The sequence below is a fragment of the Mirounga angustirostris genome, unplaced genomic scaffold, assembly GCF_029215605.1.
Source record: "Mirounga angustirostris isolate CCGP_5_RB_7025 unplaced genomic scaffold, mMirAng1.0.hap1 SCAF_5, whole genome shotgun sequence".
NCBI lineage: Eukaryota > Metazoa > Chordata > Mammalia > Carnivora > Phocidae > Mirounga > Mirounga angustirostris.
Window position 1 is genome coordinate 17,857,762 of NW_026991713.1, and position 15,741 is coordinate 17,873,502.

Below are 15,741 nucleotides of genomic sequence, written 5' to 3' on the forward strand. Positions count from 1 at the left end.
CTCCCTCTCCCTCTGCCTGCCTCTCTGCCTACTTGTGCTCTCTCTCTGTCAAATAAATAAATAAATAAAATCTTTAAAAAAAGAACAGTGTTTTGCGTTGATTATCAGGTATCAATTATCAAGTGTGATTTTGGGCAAATAAGAGACTTTGGAGTCAGAAAACCTGGAAGTTGAGGTCACTGTGTTATCTTGGGCCTCAGTATCCTCATCTGTAAAATGAGGGTGACTGAAACTGCTTTGTAAAATGTAAAGCGTTACATGAACCACTGTCTGCTTTAGTTTATGTAAAAATATTAACGTTTCAAGTGTATGATAGATGCCATTTAAGCACCATGTCTCCCTTATTACCTTACAGACTAGCTGCTCTGCTTTATTTTTCAGTGGCTCTTATAGCTGGGTTTTTGTTGTTTCATTAGTTTTCAAGTTGTCACTGGTGTTTCAAGTTGTCACAAGGACTTCATTAAATAACTCTTAATGGAGGGGCGCCTGGGTGGCTCAGTCAGTTAAGTGTCTGCCTTTGGTTCAGGTCATGGTTCAGGTCAGGGGAGTCTGCTTCTCCCTCTGCTCCTCCCCCCTGCTTGTGCTCTCTCTCACACAAATAAATCTTCAAAGATAAATTAATAAATAGATAGATAGTTTTCCCCAGTTAGGCTGTGGTAACAAATGACTCCAAAATCTTGTTACTGGGGCTGTAGATGGAAGAGCACCTGGCTCCGGGAGTCCCAAAGGGACCAGATTTGGTCACATACCGCTGACAAAATCCAAAGGCAGAGAGAGGAATGGTGGTGAAACAATTTATTTCAGCCAGGTCAACACCGGGAATACAGTAGACTAAGTCTCAAAGACTGTCTCCAAAGCGCTGAAAGTACTTCTAGGTTTAAATAGGGGAAATGTGGAACAAAGATCTGTGGGTAGGTGCAGGTGGGCAGTAAAGGTCAGGTTGATCATTGTCCTTACATCAATCATGCAAGGTCTTGCTGGCATCAGGGTAGTCCCTATTGCTTGAGGGGTACTTTCAGTTCCCAACTTGGGATCCATTACCCACTGAGTCTTTAGCTGAGTTAAGAGATAAACTGGAAAGAAGATTTTAGTCAATTAGAAAATACAGACTGTGGTCAAAATGGAGGTAGTTGAAGGGCTCTTTCAATCTCAGTAGTTTACAGCAACCAAGGTTTATTTCTCACTAATGTAACATGGACTGGGAATGAGTATGGCCCTGTGCTTCATGTGTCTTCTTCATTCTGGGATTCAGGAAAGGGCTTTCATGAGTAAATATAGAATGATTAATATGTCTTATATCCATTGCTCAAATGAAACTTTAAATATTTTTAAACTTTTCAGAACTTTTATGGATGCTCTGTCCATTAGTAGGTACTACTCAGAACCTGACTCATGGTGGGTGTCCAGTGAATATTTGTTGAATGAATGAATGAACAACAGCCCATTCTTTTGCTCTCTGTCTCTCTCTGGTTTTTCTAACCACCCAGGACCACAGTCCAGAAAAGTTTTTTTTTTAAGATTTTATTTATTTATTTTTTATTTATTTTAGAGAGCGAGCATGAGTGGGGGGAGGGGCAGAGGGAGGAGAGTGAGAGACTCTCAAGCAGACTCCCACTGTGGAGCCTGACTTGGAGCTCCATTTCAGGACCCTGAGATCATGACCCGAGCAGAAATCAAGAGTCAGATGCTCAACCAACTGAGCCACCCAGGTGCCCCCAATCCAGAAAAGTTTTAAAGCAGGTGACTTACCTTGGTTATTTCAGAGAGAGAATTCTGGTGACTAAAAAAGTGTAAAGAGCTGCAAACTTTTCTCAGGATGTTTTCACTCACATGGAGTTACTGTGGGGTGCTATGCATGCTGGGCCTGCCAGCTCCATTCATTACCTGAGCAAACTGGGGGCCTCTGCTCACTTCTGCCTTGAGAAAGGAAGGGTTTACTGGAAGAGGTGCTGGGGAGCAGGACATCAAACCTGGAAACGGTGAAGCGATTGCAACAAAGAGGCTCCAATCCCATCAGTACCTTCCTCACCCTCTGAAGCTTAATCTGGAAGACAAACATGTTCTGTTTGTGAGCCTTGCCTATCAGAGCTTGGGGGAAGCCCAAGAGGAATGTCCTTCTGTCTTTGCCAGATACGTCTCTACTTCAAAGAGACCTATTGTATGATAGGACAACAACAAAAGGAGGGCAAGTCATTGCACCTTCTTTCCCTCTTGCTCCCAATGCCTCCTCCCTTTTAAGAACCCAGTAAGCTTGCTTCCTTCTTAGCTAATGTTCTGTCAGTCAATTGCATCTTATTTTCAACGAGGCTTACTACTGGGTGGGGTTTTTCAAACTGCAGATTTTCATCCATAAGTGGGTCCTGAAATTTTTTAAAAGACTTTATTTATTTATTTGAGAGAGAGAGAGTGAGAGAGAGCATGAGAGGGGAGAGTCGGGTCAGAGGGAGAAGCAGACTCCCCCCTGAACCGGCAGCCCGATGCGGGACTTGATGCTGGGACTCCAGGATCATGACCTGAGCCAAAGGCTGTCGCTTAACCAACTGAGCCACGCAGGCGCCTGGGTCCTGAAATTAAGCATTAAGAAGAAATACAACAGGAGGCGCCTGGGTGGCTCAGTCGTTAAGCATCTGCCTTCTGCTCAGGTCATGATCCCAAGGTCCTGGGATCGAGCCCCACATCGGGCTCCCTGCTCGACGGGAAGCCTGCTTCTCCCTCTCCCATTCCCCCTGCTTGTGTTCCCTCTCTCGCTGTGTCTCTCTCTGTCAAATAAAATCTTAAAAAAACAAAACAAAACAGAATAAAAAGTGTCAAAGTGTTCATATATGATAAAGGTAAGTATTGTTTTACACATACATAGGTACATGTGTACAGATAGGATCACAGTCCTAGAAAAGTATTTCTTACTGTGAATCACGATCAAAAAAAGTTTGAAAAGTCATTATAATAGGGCTTATTCTCCCAAGTGAGAGGGAGCAAATGAGGAAGGAGACCTGTGGTTCACACACTCTCCTGTATCAACTCAGCCCTTTATTACAGGTCTTTAATACTTAAGCTATATTTTGTAGAATGGGTGGGGGAGTTTGTGGTGTCACCTGTGGGGAATAGCTACATGTTTCAAGCAAATGATTTGGAAAAAAATCTGTGTCGGGGGGCTTTAACGAACATTCATTTTAGGGGAGGATACAAGATTTTCTAGGTTTCAAAAGAGTTGTCTTAATCTTTTAAAAAATACTTATTTATTTTAGAGAGCGAGCAAGCAGGGGGAGGGACAGAGGGAGAGAATCCTTAAGCAGACTCCCCACTGAGTGCAGAGCCCAGTGCTGGGCTCCATCCCAGGTCCCTGATATCATGACCTGAGCCGAAATCAAGAGCCAGATGTTCAACCAACTGAGCCACCCAGATGCCCTGACTTCCCTTATTCTTAAAATTTATGAGCCTTTGAACATTTTTTTTGCAGTTAATATTTAGACTTTTACTTAGGTATTTTTTAAGTTTTGGAGTAGGTGATAAGGGCTTGTGCTGAGTTGAATAGTGTCTCCCAATTAATGTCCACTTGGTATCTGTGAATGTGGTCTTATTTGAAAATAGGGTCATAGCAGATGTAATCAAGTCAAGATGAAGTCATAGTGGATTAAGGTGGGCCCTAAATGTGATGACTGATGTCCTTCTAAGAAGAGAGACACGATACACAGACATAGGACACATTACTGATAGACTACAATATGAATAGGAGTTGGGCACTGCATAAAATGTGATTTGGGGTGCATGGCAGAAAACTCAAAAGATAGAAAAGACAATTTTTTTCTATGATGGAATCGAGTCTTACTAGTTTGTCATTTAACATCTTTTTAAGGAACCTAAACCATTTTTTAGCTGTGCTAAGCCAATATTTTGCAGTACTCATCTTGCCTTAAAGATAGTCTCCTGAGACAAACCATAAGAGACTCTTAATCATAGGAAACAAACTGTGGGTTGTTGAAGGGGAGGTTGGTGGTGGGATGGGGTAACTGGGAGATGGGCATTAAGGAGTGCATTTGATGTAATGAGCACTGGGTGTTATATGCAATTGATAAATCACTAAATTCTACCTCTGAAAGTAATAATACACCATATGTTAATTAAATAAAAATGAAAAAAAAAGATGTTCTCCTGAAATTTCTTGTTATGTATTCTATCTCAAGAATTTAAAAAAAATAAGTACATACTTCCTTCATTTATAAGAATGTATAGTTTAAAAATAATCTTGGGGTGCCTGGCTGGCTCTGTTGGTGGAGCATGGAGCTCTGATCTCGAGGTTGTGAGTTCGAGCCCCATGTCAGGTATAGAGATTACTTAAAAATAAAATCTTTAGGGCGCCTGGGTGGCTCAGTTGGTTAAGCGACTGCCTTCGGCTCAGGTCATGATCCTGGAGTCCCTGGATTGAGTCCCGCATCGGGCTCCCTGCTTGGCAGGGAGTCTGCTTCTCCCTCTGACCCTCCCCCCTCTCATGTACTCGCTCTGTCTCATTCTCTCTCTCTCAAATAAATAAATAAAAAATAAAATCTTTAAAAAAATAAAATAAAATAAAATCTTTAAAAAAATAAAGGGGCACCTGGGTGGCTCAGTCAGCTAAGTGTCTGCCTTCAGCTCAGGTCATGATCCCTGGGCCCTGCTTCGGGCTCCCTGCTCAGCGGGGAGTCTCTTTTTCCCTCTCCCTCTGCCTCTCCCCCGGCTTGTGCTCTCTCTCTTGCTCACTCTCTGTCAAATAAATAAATAAAACCTTAAAAAAATAAAAATATTCTTAGAAAGAGTGTAATTATCCTAATATAAGTTAACTTATTTTCTGCATTGTTTTTTGAAAATAGCCTCCGACCTTTAATATGGAATTTAATCAACATCTGCCATTTCCAACAGATATGCCAAGAATTTGATATATGTTTGAAATCTGATGTAGCTTTCACTTCTCAGATACAGGAAGGTAAGATACAGCAAACCAAGATCCCAAATGAGAAGTTACTTGTAATTTTCTGAGGTGTCTATATAAATTAGTTTACCTCAGAGCTCCTTTCTAACATGAAACCCATGTTAACTAACATAACATGAATTAATGTGGTGTTCATGTATTTTTAAATGCATGAATTAGGGGAGAGTATTGCAGAAATTAAGTAGAAATGAAGGTTTCTTTGTGGTGAGCTCAAGAAGTAGAAAGCTAGGGTGTTGGATGGAAAATCATCTCTGACACTGGCAGGCAGGGCCAGTTTCATGGGGGTGTGACCTGGTGCACACCAAAAGCATGATCCATAAAAGAGGAAATTGAAAATTGGACTTTATTAAAAGTAGAAGCTTCTGCTCTTCAAAAGATTATTAAGAAAAAGTAAAGACAAGCTATATACTGGGAGAAAATATTTGCAGATCAAATCTATCTGATAAAAGACTTATCCATAATATATAAAGATGACTAAAATAGTTTAAAAAAACAATAAAAACGGATGAAATATCTGAACAGATACTTCACCAAAGAAAATACAAGCATATAACAGGATTCCCAACATCATTAGTCGTGAGACACCATTACTAACCTGTTAGAGTGCCTAAAATTAAAAAGACTAACCGGACCAGGTGTTGGAAGAGGATGGAGAGGAACTGGAAGTCTCAAAACTGCTGGTGGGAATGTGAAACTGTATATACCTATGTTGGAAAACAGCTTGGCAATTTCTTAAAAAGTTAAATATACACCTGTCTACTATATGCTGCAGCCATTCTACTCCTAGGAAAGTATTCAACAGAAATGGAAGCATGTGTTCGCAGGCTTGTACGGGAGTCTTTTTGATATACTTTACTGTCCATAACAGCATTATTCCTGTAAGTCCCAAACTAGAAACAACCAAAATGCCCACCAAAGGTGAATGGATACACCAGTTGTGTTATAATTATACACAGCAATAAAAAGAAGTGAAGGACTGATACATGCAACCAACCAAGGGAATGAATCTCGGAATAATTGTGCTGCGTGAAATAAGCCAGGCCAAGATGGTACATACTGTATGGTATGATTCCATTTACATAACGTTCCAGAAAATGCAAATTTATCTATTGTGACAGAAAGCAGACCCAGAGGAGACAATATGGGAGCAATTAGAAAGAGGCACAGAGAAACTCTGGGTATGACGGATATGTTGATCATTTTGCTTGTAGTAATGGTTACACAGGTGCATACATGTCAAACCTTATCAATTTGTGTATTTTAAATATGTCATTTATGTCAAATATACCTCCATGAAAGTGTTTAAAAGGTGAGTCTATCATGATTCATGTTATACATACAACCATAACCCTTCAGAATTTAGTCCTGAGTTAACTTTCTCTCAACAAAAATCAATCCATAGTCATAGCACAATCTAAATACGCATAGATTAAACAACGTCGCCTTCAGTTTTCTTTTATTCCAGTAGGGAACAGCAGTGTGCGTGTGCCTGTTTCAGGTCTCAAAGGACGCCCCGCACGAGGACGGAGAGCGCTTTAAGTGCACTCTCCGGGGGCTGACCTCATCTAAGCAACGGTCGGAGCGCCAGTCTCCACCCGCTGCTAAAAGGTGGTAAACGCAAGCAATTTCCGTGGGCGTGTGAAGGACCACCCGAGGCAAGAATCCTGCCAGCCGCGAGCCCGAGATTCGGTATCTGCCATGGAAGTCCGCCCATAGGGAGAGTAAAGAGCGCAGCAAGTGCCTGGGGCTGGGAAGGCACTGGGAATTGGGGGAGGCGGGGGGAAGAAGAAAGAACAGAAATAGACAAGGGCTCCGGCCGCAAGTCCGAAGCCGGCCCGGGTCACGTGCCAGCGCCGCCGCCGCACTGCCCTGCTTTCTGGTCCGGCGGGGCCCGCAGGCCCTGTACTTTCGGTTCCGCCCGCTGGCTGTCCGCTGCGACCCCGGCGCGCACTTCCGCTCGCCCTCTGACCCGCGGCCGGACGCCAGTGCGTTCTGCGGTACGGTCTCTCGGGGCGCGCCTTGAGGGCCAGTGGGGAGTGCGCTGTGCAGTTTCTCTCCTGCTAGAGTTTGAAGAGGCGCGGGGAAGCCACTGGGTGTCGGCCTTCCGGTTGCTGCGCAGGAGCGGCCTTAAAGTTGCGCAGGTCCAGCCCCCGCACTAAAAGCCCGGCGAAGGCTGAAGGCTGCTCGCGGGCGTGGGAGGGGCGTCGGGCCTCTCGGCGCCCTGGCGTCCGGAATGAGCCCACGCGGCGCGGGGTGGGAGACAACCCGGGGTCCTGACCCCGTCCCACCGCTGCTGTGTGGCCTGTTCCCCGGCACGCTTTCGCCCTGATCTGGGAGCCATCTAACACTGCCCGCCTTTCCTCCCCGTGCAGCCCCCCAACCATGCCCGCGGGCGTGTCCTGGGCCACCTACCTGAAAATGTTCGCTGCCAGCCTCCTGACCATGTGCGCCGGGGCCGAGGCGGTGCACAGGTACTACCGGCCGGACCTGGTGAGTGCAGGAGGGTCCATCGCTCCTGGCCCCTGGGCCATTCGGTTCTCCTCCCAGCAGCGGAAACGATCTTAAAATTAGAAGCACATCTGCCCTGAGCCTAAAGCCTGATGATGGCATTCCGTTGCGTCTAGAGCAATGCATGGCCTGTTCTTACACGGGTCTTACACAGCCAGTCACCTGCCTGCCACTGGCCTTGATCTTCTGCCATTTATGCCTCGTTCTCACTCTTGCAGCCAGTACCGGTTTCCTTGCTGTTTCTCACACTCATCAAGCCCGTCCCCATCTTCAAGGCCATGCTTTTTCTCATCTTGGAGTGCTTTTCTCCCAGATCTTGGGTTGGTTTCCTACTTCAAAATGTCAAGTCTCTGCTCAGATATCTCCTCCAGCAGTGAGGGTCCTTGGGGCAGCTCCTAAAGGATCCCTCCTTGTGCCGTTCTTTCTCAGCCCTTTGTTTCCTGGGAGGACTTGTCACAACTTGCAAGTATTTTATTCCTTTTGCCTATTTACTTGTTCTTTGTTTCCTCCACCAGAATGTAATCTCTACGAAAGGACTGGGCCTGCGTGGTTCACCCTTGATCCCAGTCACCTAGAAAAGAGATTAGAATATGGTAAATGCTCGATAAATAATTGATGAATGAAGAACGAGGGAATATCGGCATTCCAAGGAGGGAGAAATTGAAATTACTCTTAGCATTTTAAGCGTTCATTGAATTAGAACTGGGAATTAGAGGTGCTCTTGAGGAGTTACGGTCTTGCGGAGGTGGAGGCAAGGGGGTGCAGTGGAAGTAATTGCAGGCGTGTGCGAGGTGTTACGCTACAGGTGTGAATGGAGTGGTGTGGAGCACAGTGTAGGAAACAGTCGTCTCTGCCTGGACTGTGGACGGGTAACACAGAGAACCAGCCATTTGTCTTTCTGGTTTTAGTTAACTGTCAGCTACAGTTTTGGGGTGTTTATTCTTTTTTTTTTTTTTTTTTTTTTTAAATTTTATTTATCTATTCATGAGAGACAGACAGAGAGAGAGGCAGAGGGAGAAGCAGGCTCCCCGCTGAGCAGGGAGCCCGATGCGGGACTCGATCCCAGGACCCTGGGATCATGACCTGAGCCGAAGGCAGACGCTTAACCATCTGAGCCACCCAGGCACCCTGGGGTGTTTATTCTTGTTTTCAGATAAGGAAACTGAGATTCAGAAGACTGAAGGTGATTTCCCAGGATCACATAACTTCCTGGGGATTTGAAGCCCAAGCTTTCTGTTCAATGTTTCTCTTTTTTGATCCTGTTAATGGGGGTAGTACAACACCCTTGTGAAACATTCAGATTGAGTTCAGGTATGTAGAGTAGAATGTGAAAATCTACCCCTCCCCCCACTTTCTCTAGTTTGCTCCACACAGGTAGCTACAATTTTTTTGGTTGGTGTGTACTTGCAGACTTTGACTGTTGTTGAGATACACACAGACACACACAGTGGACAGGGTGTTTTTCCCCACGGAAATAGGAGTTCATAGACACATATCTCTTAAATTGTTTGTTTTGGTTAACATCTGTATAAATAGACACATGTTTATATCAACAGCCTTTTTTCTTTCTGACCATTGAATAACATTTTATAATACGGATATTCCATATATTATTTAATCTCATATTGACATTTTGGTGGTATCTAGTTTTTGTACAAACAGTGCTGAAGTAGCTCTTTCTTACCAGCCGGGACTGCTTCTCTTTTGAGTCCTAGGGATGTATCAGGGATGCTTGGAGACAGAAAGGGGTAAGAACCTTCCACAGAAATGCAGTTGAGTCACTAGCTCCTGAGGAATAGACATCAAGCAGGCATTACAAAGGAAGGAGTACCTGTGATTTGCCCCTGGGAAATTGACCTTTGATTCACCCATCTCGTTATAAGTAGGAACATGCATGGTTGTTACCACCAGCTGCCTCAACCTTGGGAAGAGGCAGCATGAAGCCAGAATATCTAGAAGGACCTTACTGAAGTGTCTCAGGCTACTTCCTCCTGATTGGGCAGTGACATCAGCAGTGGGGTACTTCTTTAGGGCCCTGAAGGCCAGGGCTGGTCGGCTGTGTGTAGGATGCTGGATGCTGAACTAACATTTAAGGAATTCATGTTCTTTTCCTGCATCTCTTCGTATTGTTCTAGCAATGACTATCACTGTTGTAACAACCGCTGGCCTTTGTTAGAGTCTTTCAGTCTTTACAGCTAGAAGGTCTGGATGGAGTCCAGAGCAGAGGAGACCGCTCCTGGAGTGTGTGCTCAGTGCTGTCTTAAGGGAGCAGGATTAAGGATGCTTTTTCTAGTTGTCCAGCTCAGCTACTCAGGATAGGAATGGAGGCAAGGACTCAAGGCAGATGTTCTGTCCTGGAGTACAAAGTGTGCTTTTGCTTGAGCTTCCCTTTGCATTTCCATTTGCTTTTGCATTACTTTTACTGGTTCTCTTTTCCTTAATTTATAATCTACTTTTTATTGAAGGCATAGTAAAAAAATGCAGTCTCAGCGATGTAGGAAAGATGTTAGGGTTTGAAGCGACGGCCAAGAAAGAATTCTTGAGATGTCTTTGGTGCAAAAAGGTGGTTTTATTAAAGCATGGACATGGGACCCATGGGCAGGAAGAGCGGCACTGGGGTCATGAGGAGTGGTCCATTATGTACTTTCAAGTTGGGACGCGGTTAGGGATAGCATAAGCCTCCCAGGTATTCGGAAACCAGGTTTCCAGGATCCTGACGGGGCTAGCTATTGTCAGGGAAAGGTCCTTTATTACTTAGTAAAAACTCAGTCATGAGACTCCTCAGATACATATCGGTGGGTCATATGCTTGGGGGACGATTGCGAACATATATCTTGGCAGGGGTGGAGGGTGGAGATAAAGGAAGTTTCCAAAGGAATTTTTATATGTTAAAGTAGACTTACAGGATCCTGGGGGTTGGGCTAAGATTGCCTTTTGCCCTGAGCAAAGTAGTAATATCAAGGCAGCTGAGTCCCTAGAGGAATGTCACTGCCTGTTTCAAAGACTTGTCAGTGGACTATAGGTAGAAAGGAAATTTAATTTTTCTTTTGCCTTTGTTTCCCACATCATTAGGATTCATTTTATTTAAAGATTTTATTTATTTGTCAGAGAGAGAGAAAGAGCACAAGCCAGGGGGTTGGGCAGGCAGAGGGGGAAGCAACGTGGGACTCGATCCCAGGACCCCAGGATCATGACCTGAGCCGAAAGCAGACATTTCACCGACTGAGCCACCCAGGTGTCCCAGGACTCATTTTAAAGTGTTCATTTTTGGTTGTCTCCAGACATACCTGCATACACAGAAATTGCTATTTAGAACCTCTGCTGACACTTAACTTTTGATGTCAGAAAACTTGTTAGTCTTTTAAAAATTGATTATATATGTAGTATATTTAGTAAAAGTGCTATTTTTCTGAAGCCCGAGAGCTAGGTTCTTGTCTCACAGAGTCGAAGGATGAATCTTGCGGACAAAGGAAAGTGAGGAAAGCAATAGAGTTTTTATTAAGCAAGAGTACAGAAAAAAAAGCTCTCAGGAGTGAGAGGGGTCCGGATATGGTTGCCACTGAGGGCTTTTAGGGTTGATTGAAGGCTAACCAGGGAGCTTAAATTTTTTTGACTTCTCTACAGGCAGCACCATTGGTTAAGGACTAGTGGTAACATCGTTAATGGCTTACTTCTTTTTAGGGTCTGGTTATTTTCTGTTGACCTCAGGAGACTGTCATAAATAAGACTACCCCCTCGGATACCTAGGGCAGGGTGGTCTGGAGTGTTCCCTTATCTCTGGTTTCCTGACACCTCCACATTTTTGGGATTTCTGTGAGCCTGATCACATAGCCCCCTGTCTCTCCCTACCTATCCCCACCTGTTCCTTACTCATTTTTTAAAATAAAAATTGAATTGTCGGGGTGCCTGGGTGGCTCAGTTGGTTAAGCGTCTGCCTTTGGCTCAGGTCATGATCCTGGGGTCCTGGGATCAAGCCCTGCATTGGGCTCTCTGCTTGGTGGGGAGTCTGCTTCTCCTGCTCTCTCTCCCTCTGTGTGCTCGTGTGTATTGGCGATTCAGGTTACTCCAAATATTTGCCTGTGTGTGTGTAAGTGGGTGGTTGTATATATATATACTTTATAGAAATTTGAAACATGCTACTCTTGTATTTTTTTAAGTTATTTTTTAAAGTTTTAATTTTAATTCCAGTTAACACATAGTGTTATATTAGTTTCAGGTGTACAATATAGTATACTGTATTTTATAGGGCTTTGTGACTTCATATAATTTCCTTTTGGGGGAAATTGGGACCCTGGGGGAAAGAGATCCCTTCTAAATTAATTAGTTTCCACAGTTTAATGATCGTGAAATAAGCTACATTCGTTCTTATCCTAAAGGGGTTGGAATGTCAAAATCCTAGGACTAGTTTTAAGGTAGGACATTGTCAGACAAGTTACTCTGGCTTTTATTCCAGTTCCCATCACTCATTTTTTTAGAAAGTCATTTTCACTTCAAAATGAGAATTGTGCTGTGAAGCATATCTCTTAGCTCCCTACCTCTCCTATGACCCCGACCCCAAACCCCACATTCTTTCCTAAACTGTTTTATTTCTTTAGGATTAATTAGTTGTTAGATGAAAGAGTAAAATGAACCAGATCAAGGTGTTTGAACTTCAGGCATTGAAAAGCTATTAGAAGTTTTCTGATGTGAGTGAAATTATGCCGGAATAATCTTGTAGTTTTTTGTTGTTGTTGTTAAAGATTTTTTTTATTTATTAGAGAGAGAGCAAGAGAGCACAAGCAGGGGGAGGAGCGGCAGGGAGAAGGAGAAGCAGGCTCCCCACTGAGCAGGGAGCCTGATGTGGGGCTTGATCCCAGGACCCTGAGATCATCACCCGAGCTGAAGGCAGACTCTTAACTGGCTGAGCCACCCAGGCGCCCCTAATCTTGCATTTTTATATAAAATGATCTGAGTAAAGATTTTATTTCTCCAATCTTATGAGCTTATATTAAGGGTCCTGAGCAAAGTCTGTTGATTTATTCATTCAGCACAGTTTTTCGCCTGCCTTTTTATAATGAGGGTCACTCCATAGGGTTGTAAGAAATAAGGAGGAGATTATGATGTGGTTCTTTTCCTCAGGACCTCACAGTGTAAGCTGATAGCTGATCTAGATCTATATCTAGAAATAGATACACCTCTGGAGACACCTGGGTGGCTCAGTCGATTAAGCGGCAGCTATCGGCTCAGGTCATGATCCCAGGGTCCTGGGATGGAGCCCCATTGGGCCTCTTGCTCAGCGGGGAGCCTGCTTCTCCCTCTGCCTGCCGCTCCCCCTGCTTATGCTTTCTCTCTCGCTCTGACAAATAAATCTTAAAAAAAAAAGAAATAGATATGCCTCTGAATCATTATGAACAGTTCCACTTGGATGTGCAGTGAGCATGTTCAAAACTGAGCTCCTGGTCTTCCTCCAACAGACCTGCTCGTCTTGAAGCCTTGCCTGTCACAGTAGATGGTGACTCCATCATTCTTGTTGTTCAGGCCAAAGCCTAGGAGTCCTCTTTAACTCCTCTCTCATACTACACATAATAGCAAATCCCACTGGCTTGATCTGAAAACTACATCCTGAATCTCACTGCTTTTCACCACATCCATTGCTACTACCCAGTTCAAGCCACTGTCAGCCATGTCTCACCTGTTTCTGTGATGGCTCCCTGACCTGTTTCTGCCTTCCAGCCTTGCCCCCCTGCAGTCTTTTCTCGACAAAGCCACTGTCCTCTTTTTTGCTTGAGTCAGGTCATGTCATTCTTCTGCTCAGAACTCTGCAGGGATTGTGCCTCTCTGCGCCCCCGTTTTTCCTCTGTCCTCGTCTCTTCGTAACCTCTCGTTGAATACCTTAGAGCAGCTGTGCTGACCACCTTGCTTTTCCTTGCACATAAGGGCACATTTCTGCCTTAGGTCCTCTGCATTTGTGGTTCCTTCTGCCTGAAACACTCCTAGATATCTGCATGGCTGGTTTTCTCATCCTCCTTCATGTCTTTGTTCAGAAGTCACCTTTTCAGACAATAAGCACATGAGAGGATGCTCAGCATCACTAGCCATCAGAGAAATGCAAATCAAAACCACAATAAGATACCATTTCATCACCACTATAATGGCTATAATTAAAAAAAAACCAAACAGCTCATGACAAGTGTCTGAGGATGTAGAGAAATTGGAACCCTCATACAATGCTGCTAGGAATGTAAAATAGTGCAGCTGCCTTGGAAAATGTCTGGCTGTTCCTCAAACAGTTCAACATAGAGTCATAGGACTGAACGATTCCACATCTTGGTTTATACCCAAGAGAAATGAAAACATAGGTCCACACATTCTTCTTGTACACAGTTCATTTAAATGGAATCTACATGTGGTCTTTTGTGACTAGTTTCTTTCACTTTGCATGTTTTCAGGGTTTGCCCCATATTGTCAGATGTATCTATACTTCATTTCCTTTTAGGACAGAATAATATTCCATCATAAGAATAGCGGGGCTCGATCCCGGGTCCCTGGGTTCATGACCTGAACCGAAGGCAGATGGTTAACTGACTGAGCCACCCAGGCGCCCCAGGCACTTAGTGTTTTTGAACAGTAATGAATTGATTTGAAATCAGTTCAAAACCAATTGATTCCTGATACTTGTTTTGTGTGTCAGGCACATGGTAGAGACTCAGTAAATAGTGCAGGAATGAATTTCAAATTGTGGAAAGCTTTATGAAGATTTGTGATCTGTCAATTAATATTGGTATGAACTCTCCCTCTGAGTCCTGTAATACTAGAGACACAGCCTGGGTAATAGAGTCATGTAAGTATAGGGTTAGAAAGGAACTGGGATGGGCCACAGGCTCTCCTAATAAGGTTTTATCATTGAGTACACAGGGACTTTTTGTTCTTTTTTTTTACTTTTTACTTTCTTTCAGGTCATGCTGAATTACAGTCTAAGAAAGCACTGGCATCTATTTGTTTTGTTTTTTTGATAGACAATACCTGAAATTCCACCAAAGCCTGGAGAAATCAAAACGGAGCTTTTGGGACTGAAAAAGAGACAACATGAACCTCAAATTTCTCAACAATAGAAACCTCAAAATACTTAACTCTGCCAAGAACTCTGTAGAATAATATAAGTATTAAACATATATTTTTAAAGTTTATTGAGTCAAACTGGTTGTCTTTAAATCTAATGCAATGCTAACTGCAAGAGGTGCCCAGGTGTTAATTGATGCATTGAGATTTAATTATGGATTGACCAGTGTATCTTGAAAACTGCCAAAGTTTGTATCATCAGCTTTTTTTTTTAATTTATTTTTTTTCCGACCCCCCCATATCATCAGCTTTTTGAATGTATTTGAATAGATACTTAATCTTGGATATCATGTGAGAAAGAATATTTATGGTGTTTCCTGCCCTTATAATTCTGGTTTATTTCTCTGAATAAGCTTGATTATCATGACAAATGGGAATTATAAATTAACTATAATGAAATTGTCATTGACAATGAAAGCTTATGGTGTGTAGTTAATAGTTCTCTAAAATTGCAAAGTGCAATTTGTACTAAACTGTGAATTAAGTTGAAATATTTAAAGTTTGAAGTTCTTTTGGAATTGTGTACTTAACAAAATTACAACAAATGTCACCTGGACTGTCACAAGTTCTTTATCCCCAAATTTGAGATACCATATTACCATGTAGTTATTCTTACTTTTTTTTTTTTTAAGATTTTATTTATTTATTCATTTGAGAGAGAGAGAGTGACAGAGATAGCGAGAGAGAGCACAAACAGGAAGGAGAGGGGGAAGCAGGCTTCCCGCGGAGCAGGGAGCCTGACGCGGGGCTCAATCCCAGGACCCTGGGATCATGACCTGAGCCGAAGGCAGACGCTTAACCAACTGAGCCACCCAGGCGCCCCTCATGTAGTTATTCTATATTTTAAAATAATTGAAAAGCTTAAATGAGCTAGCTTATGGGGCGAATTGTGTCGTCTCACCAAAGATGTTGAAGTCCTAACTCCCAGTACCTGTTAATGTGATCTTATTTGGAAATAGAGTCCTGTAAATGTAACGAAGTTAAGATGGGGTCATTAGGGTGGGTCCCTAATCCAGTTCATATGACTGGTGTCTTCATAAGAGGAAAATGCCATGTAAAGACAAACACACAGGGAGAGCGCCATGTGACAACACATCAAAAACTGGGGTGATGTAAGCCAGGGATGTCAGGGATGGAGAGCCACCACCAGAAGCCAGAAAGAGGCACGGAGG

At 43.4% G+C, this 15,741-nt stretch overlaps 1 protein-coding gene across 3 annotated transcripts; it reads left to right on the top strand.

Moving 5' to 3' along the window:
* The first annotated feature begins 6,498 nt into the window (after positions 1-6,498).
* LOC123843360 (ubiquinol-cytochrome c reductase complex assembly factor 6) lies at positions 6,499-14,635 on the top strand. Of its 3 annotated transcripts, none has more exons than XM_045872724.3 (3): positions 6,499-6,652; positions 7,336-7,453; positions 14,467-14,635. In XM_045872724.3, exons 2-3 carry the CDS (start codon positions 7,346-7,348, stop codon positions 14,560-14,562), a joined length of 204 nt encoding a protein of 67 aa, XP_045728680.1. In that variant the 5' UTR covers positions 6,499-6,652; positions 7,336-7,345; the 3' UTR covers positions 14,563-14,635. The 3 variants fall into 3 exon arrangements, with proteins under 3 accessions (XP_045728680.1, XP_045728679.1, XP_045728678.1); XM_045872723.3 differs by lacking the exon at positions 6,499-6,652 and adding an exon at positions 6,812-6,960; XM_045872722.3 differs by lacking the exon at positions 6,499-6,652 and adding an exon at positions 6,967-7,104.
* The last annotated feature ends 1,106 nt before the right edge of the window (positions 14,636-15,741 follow it).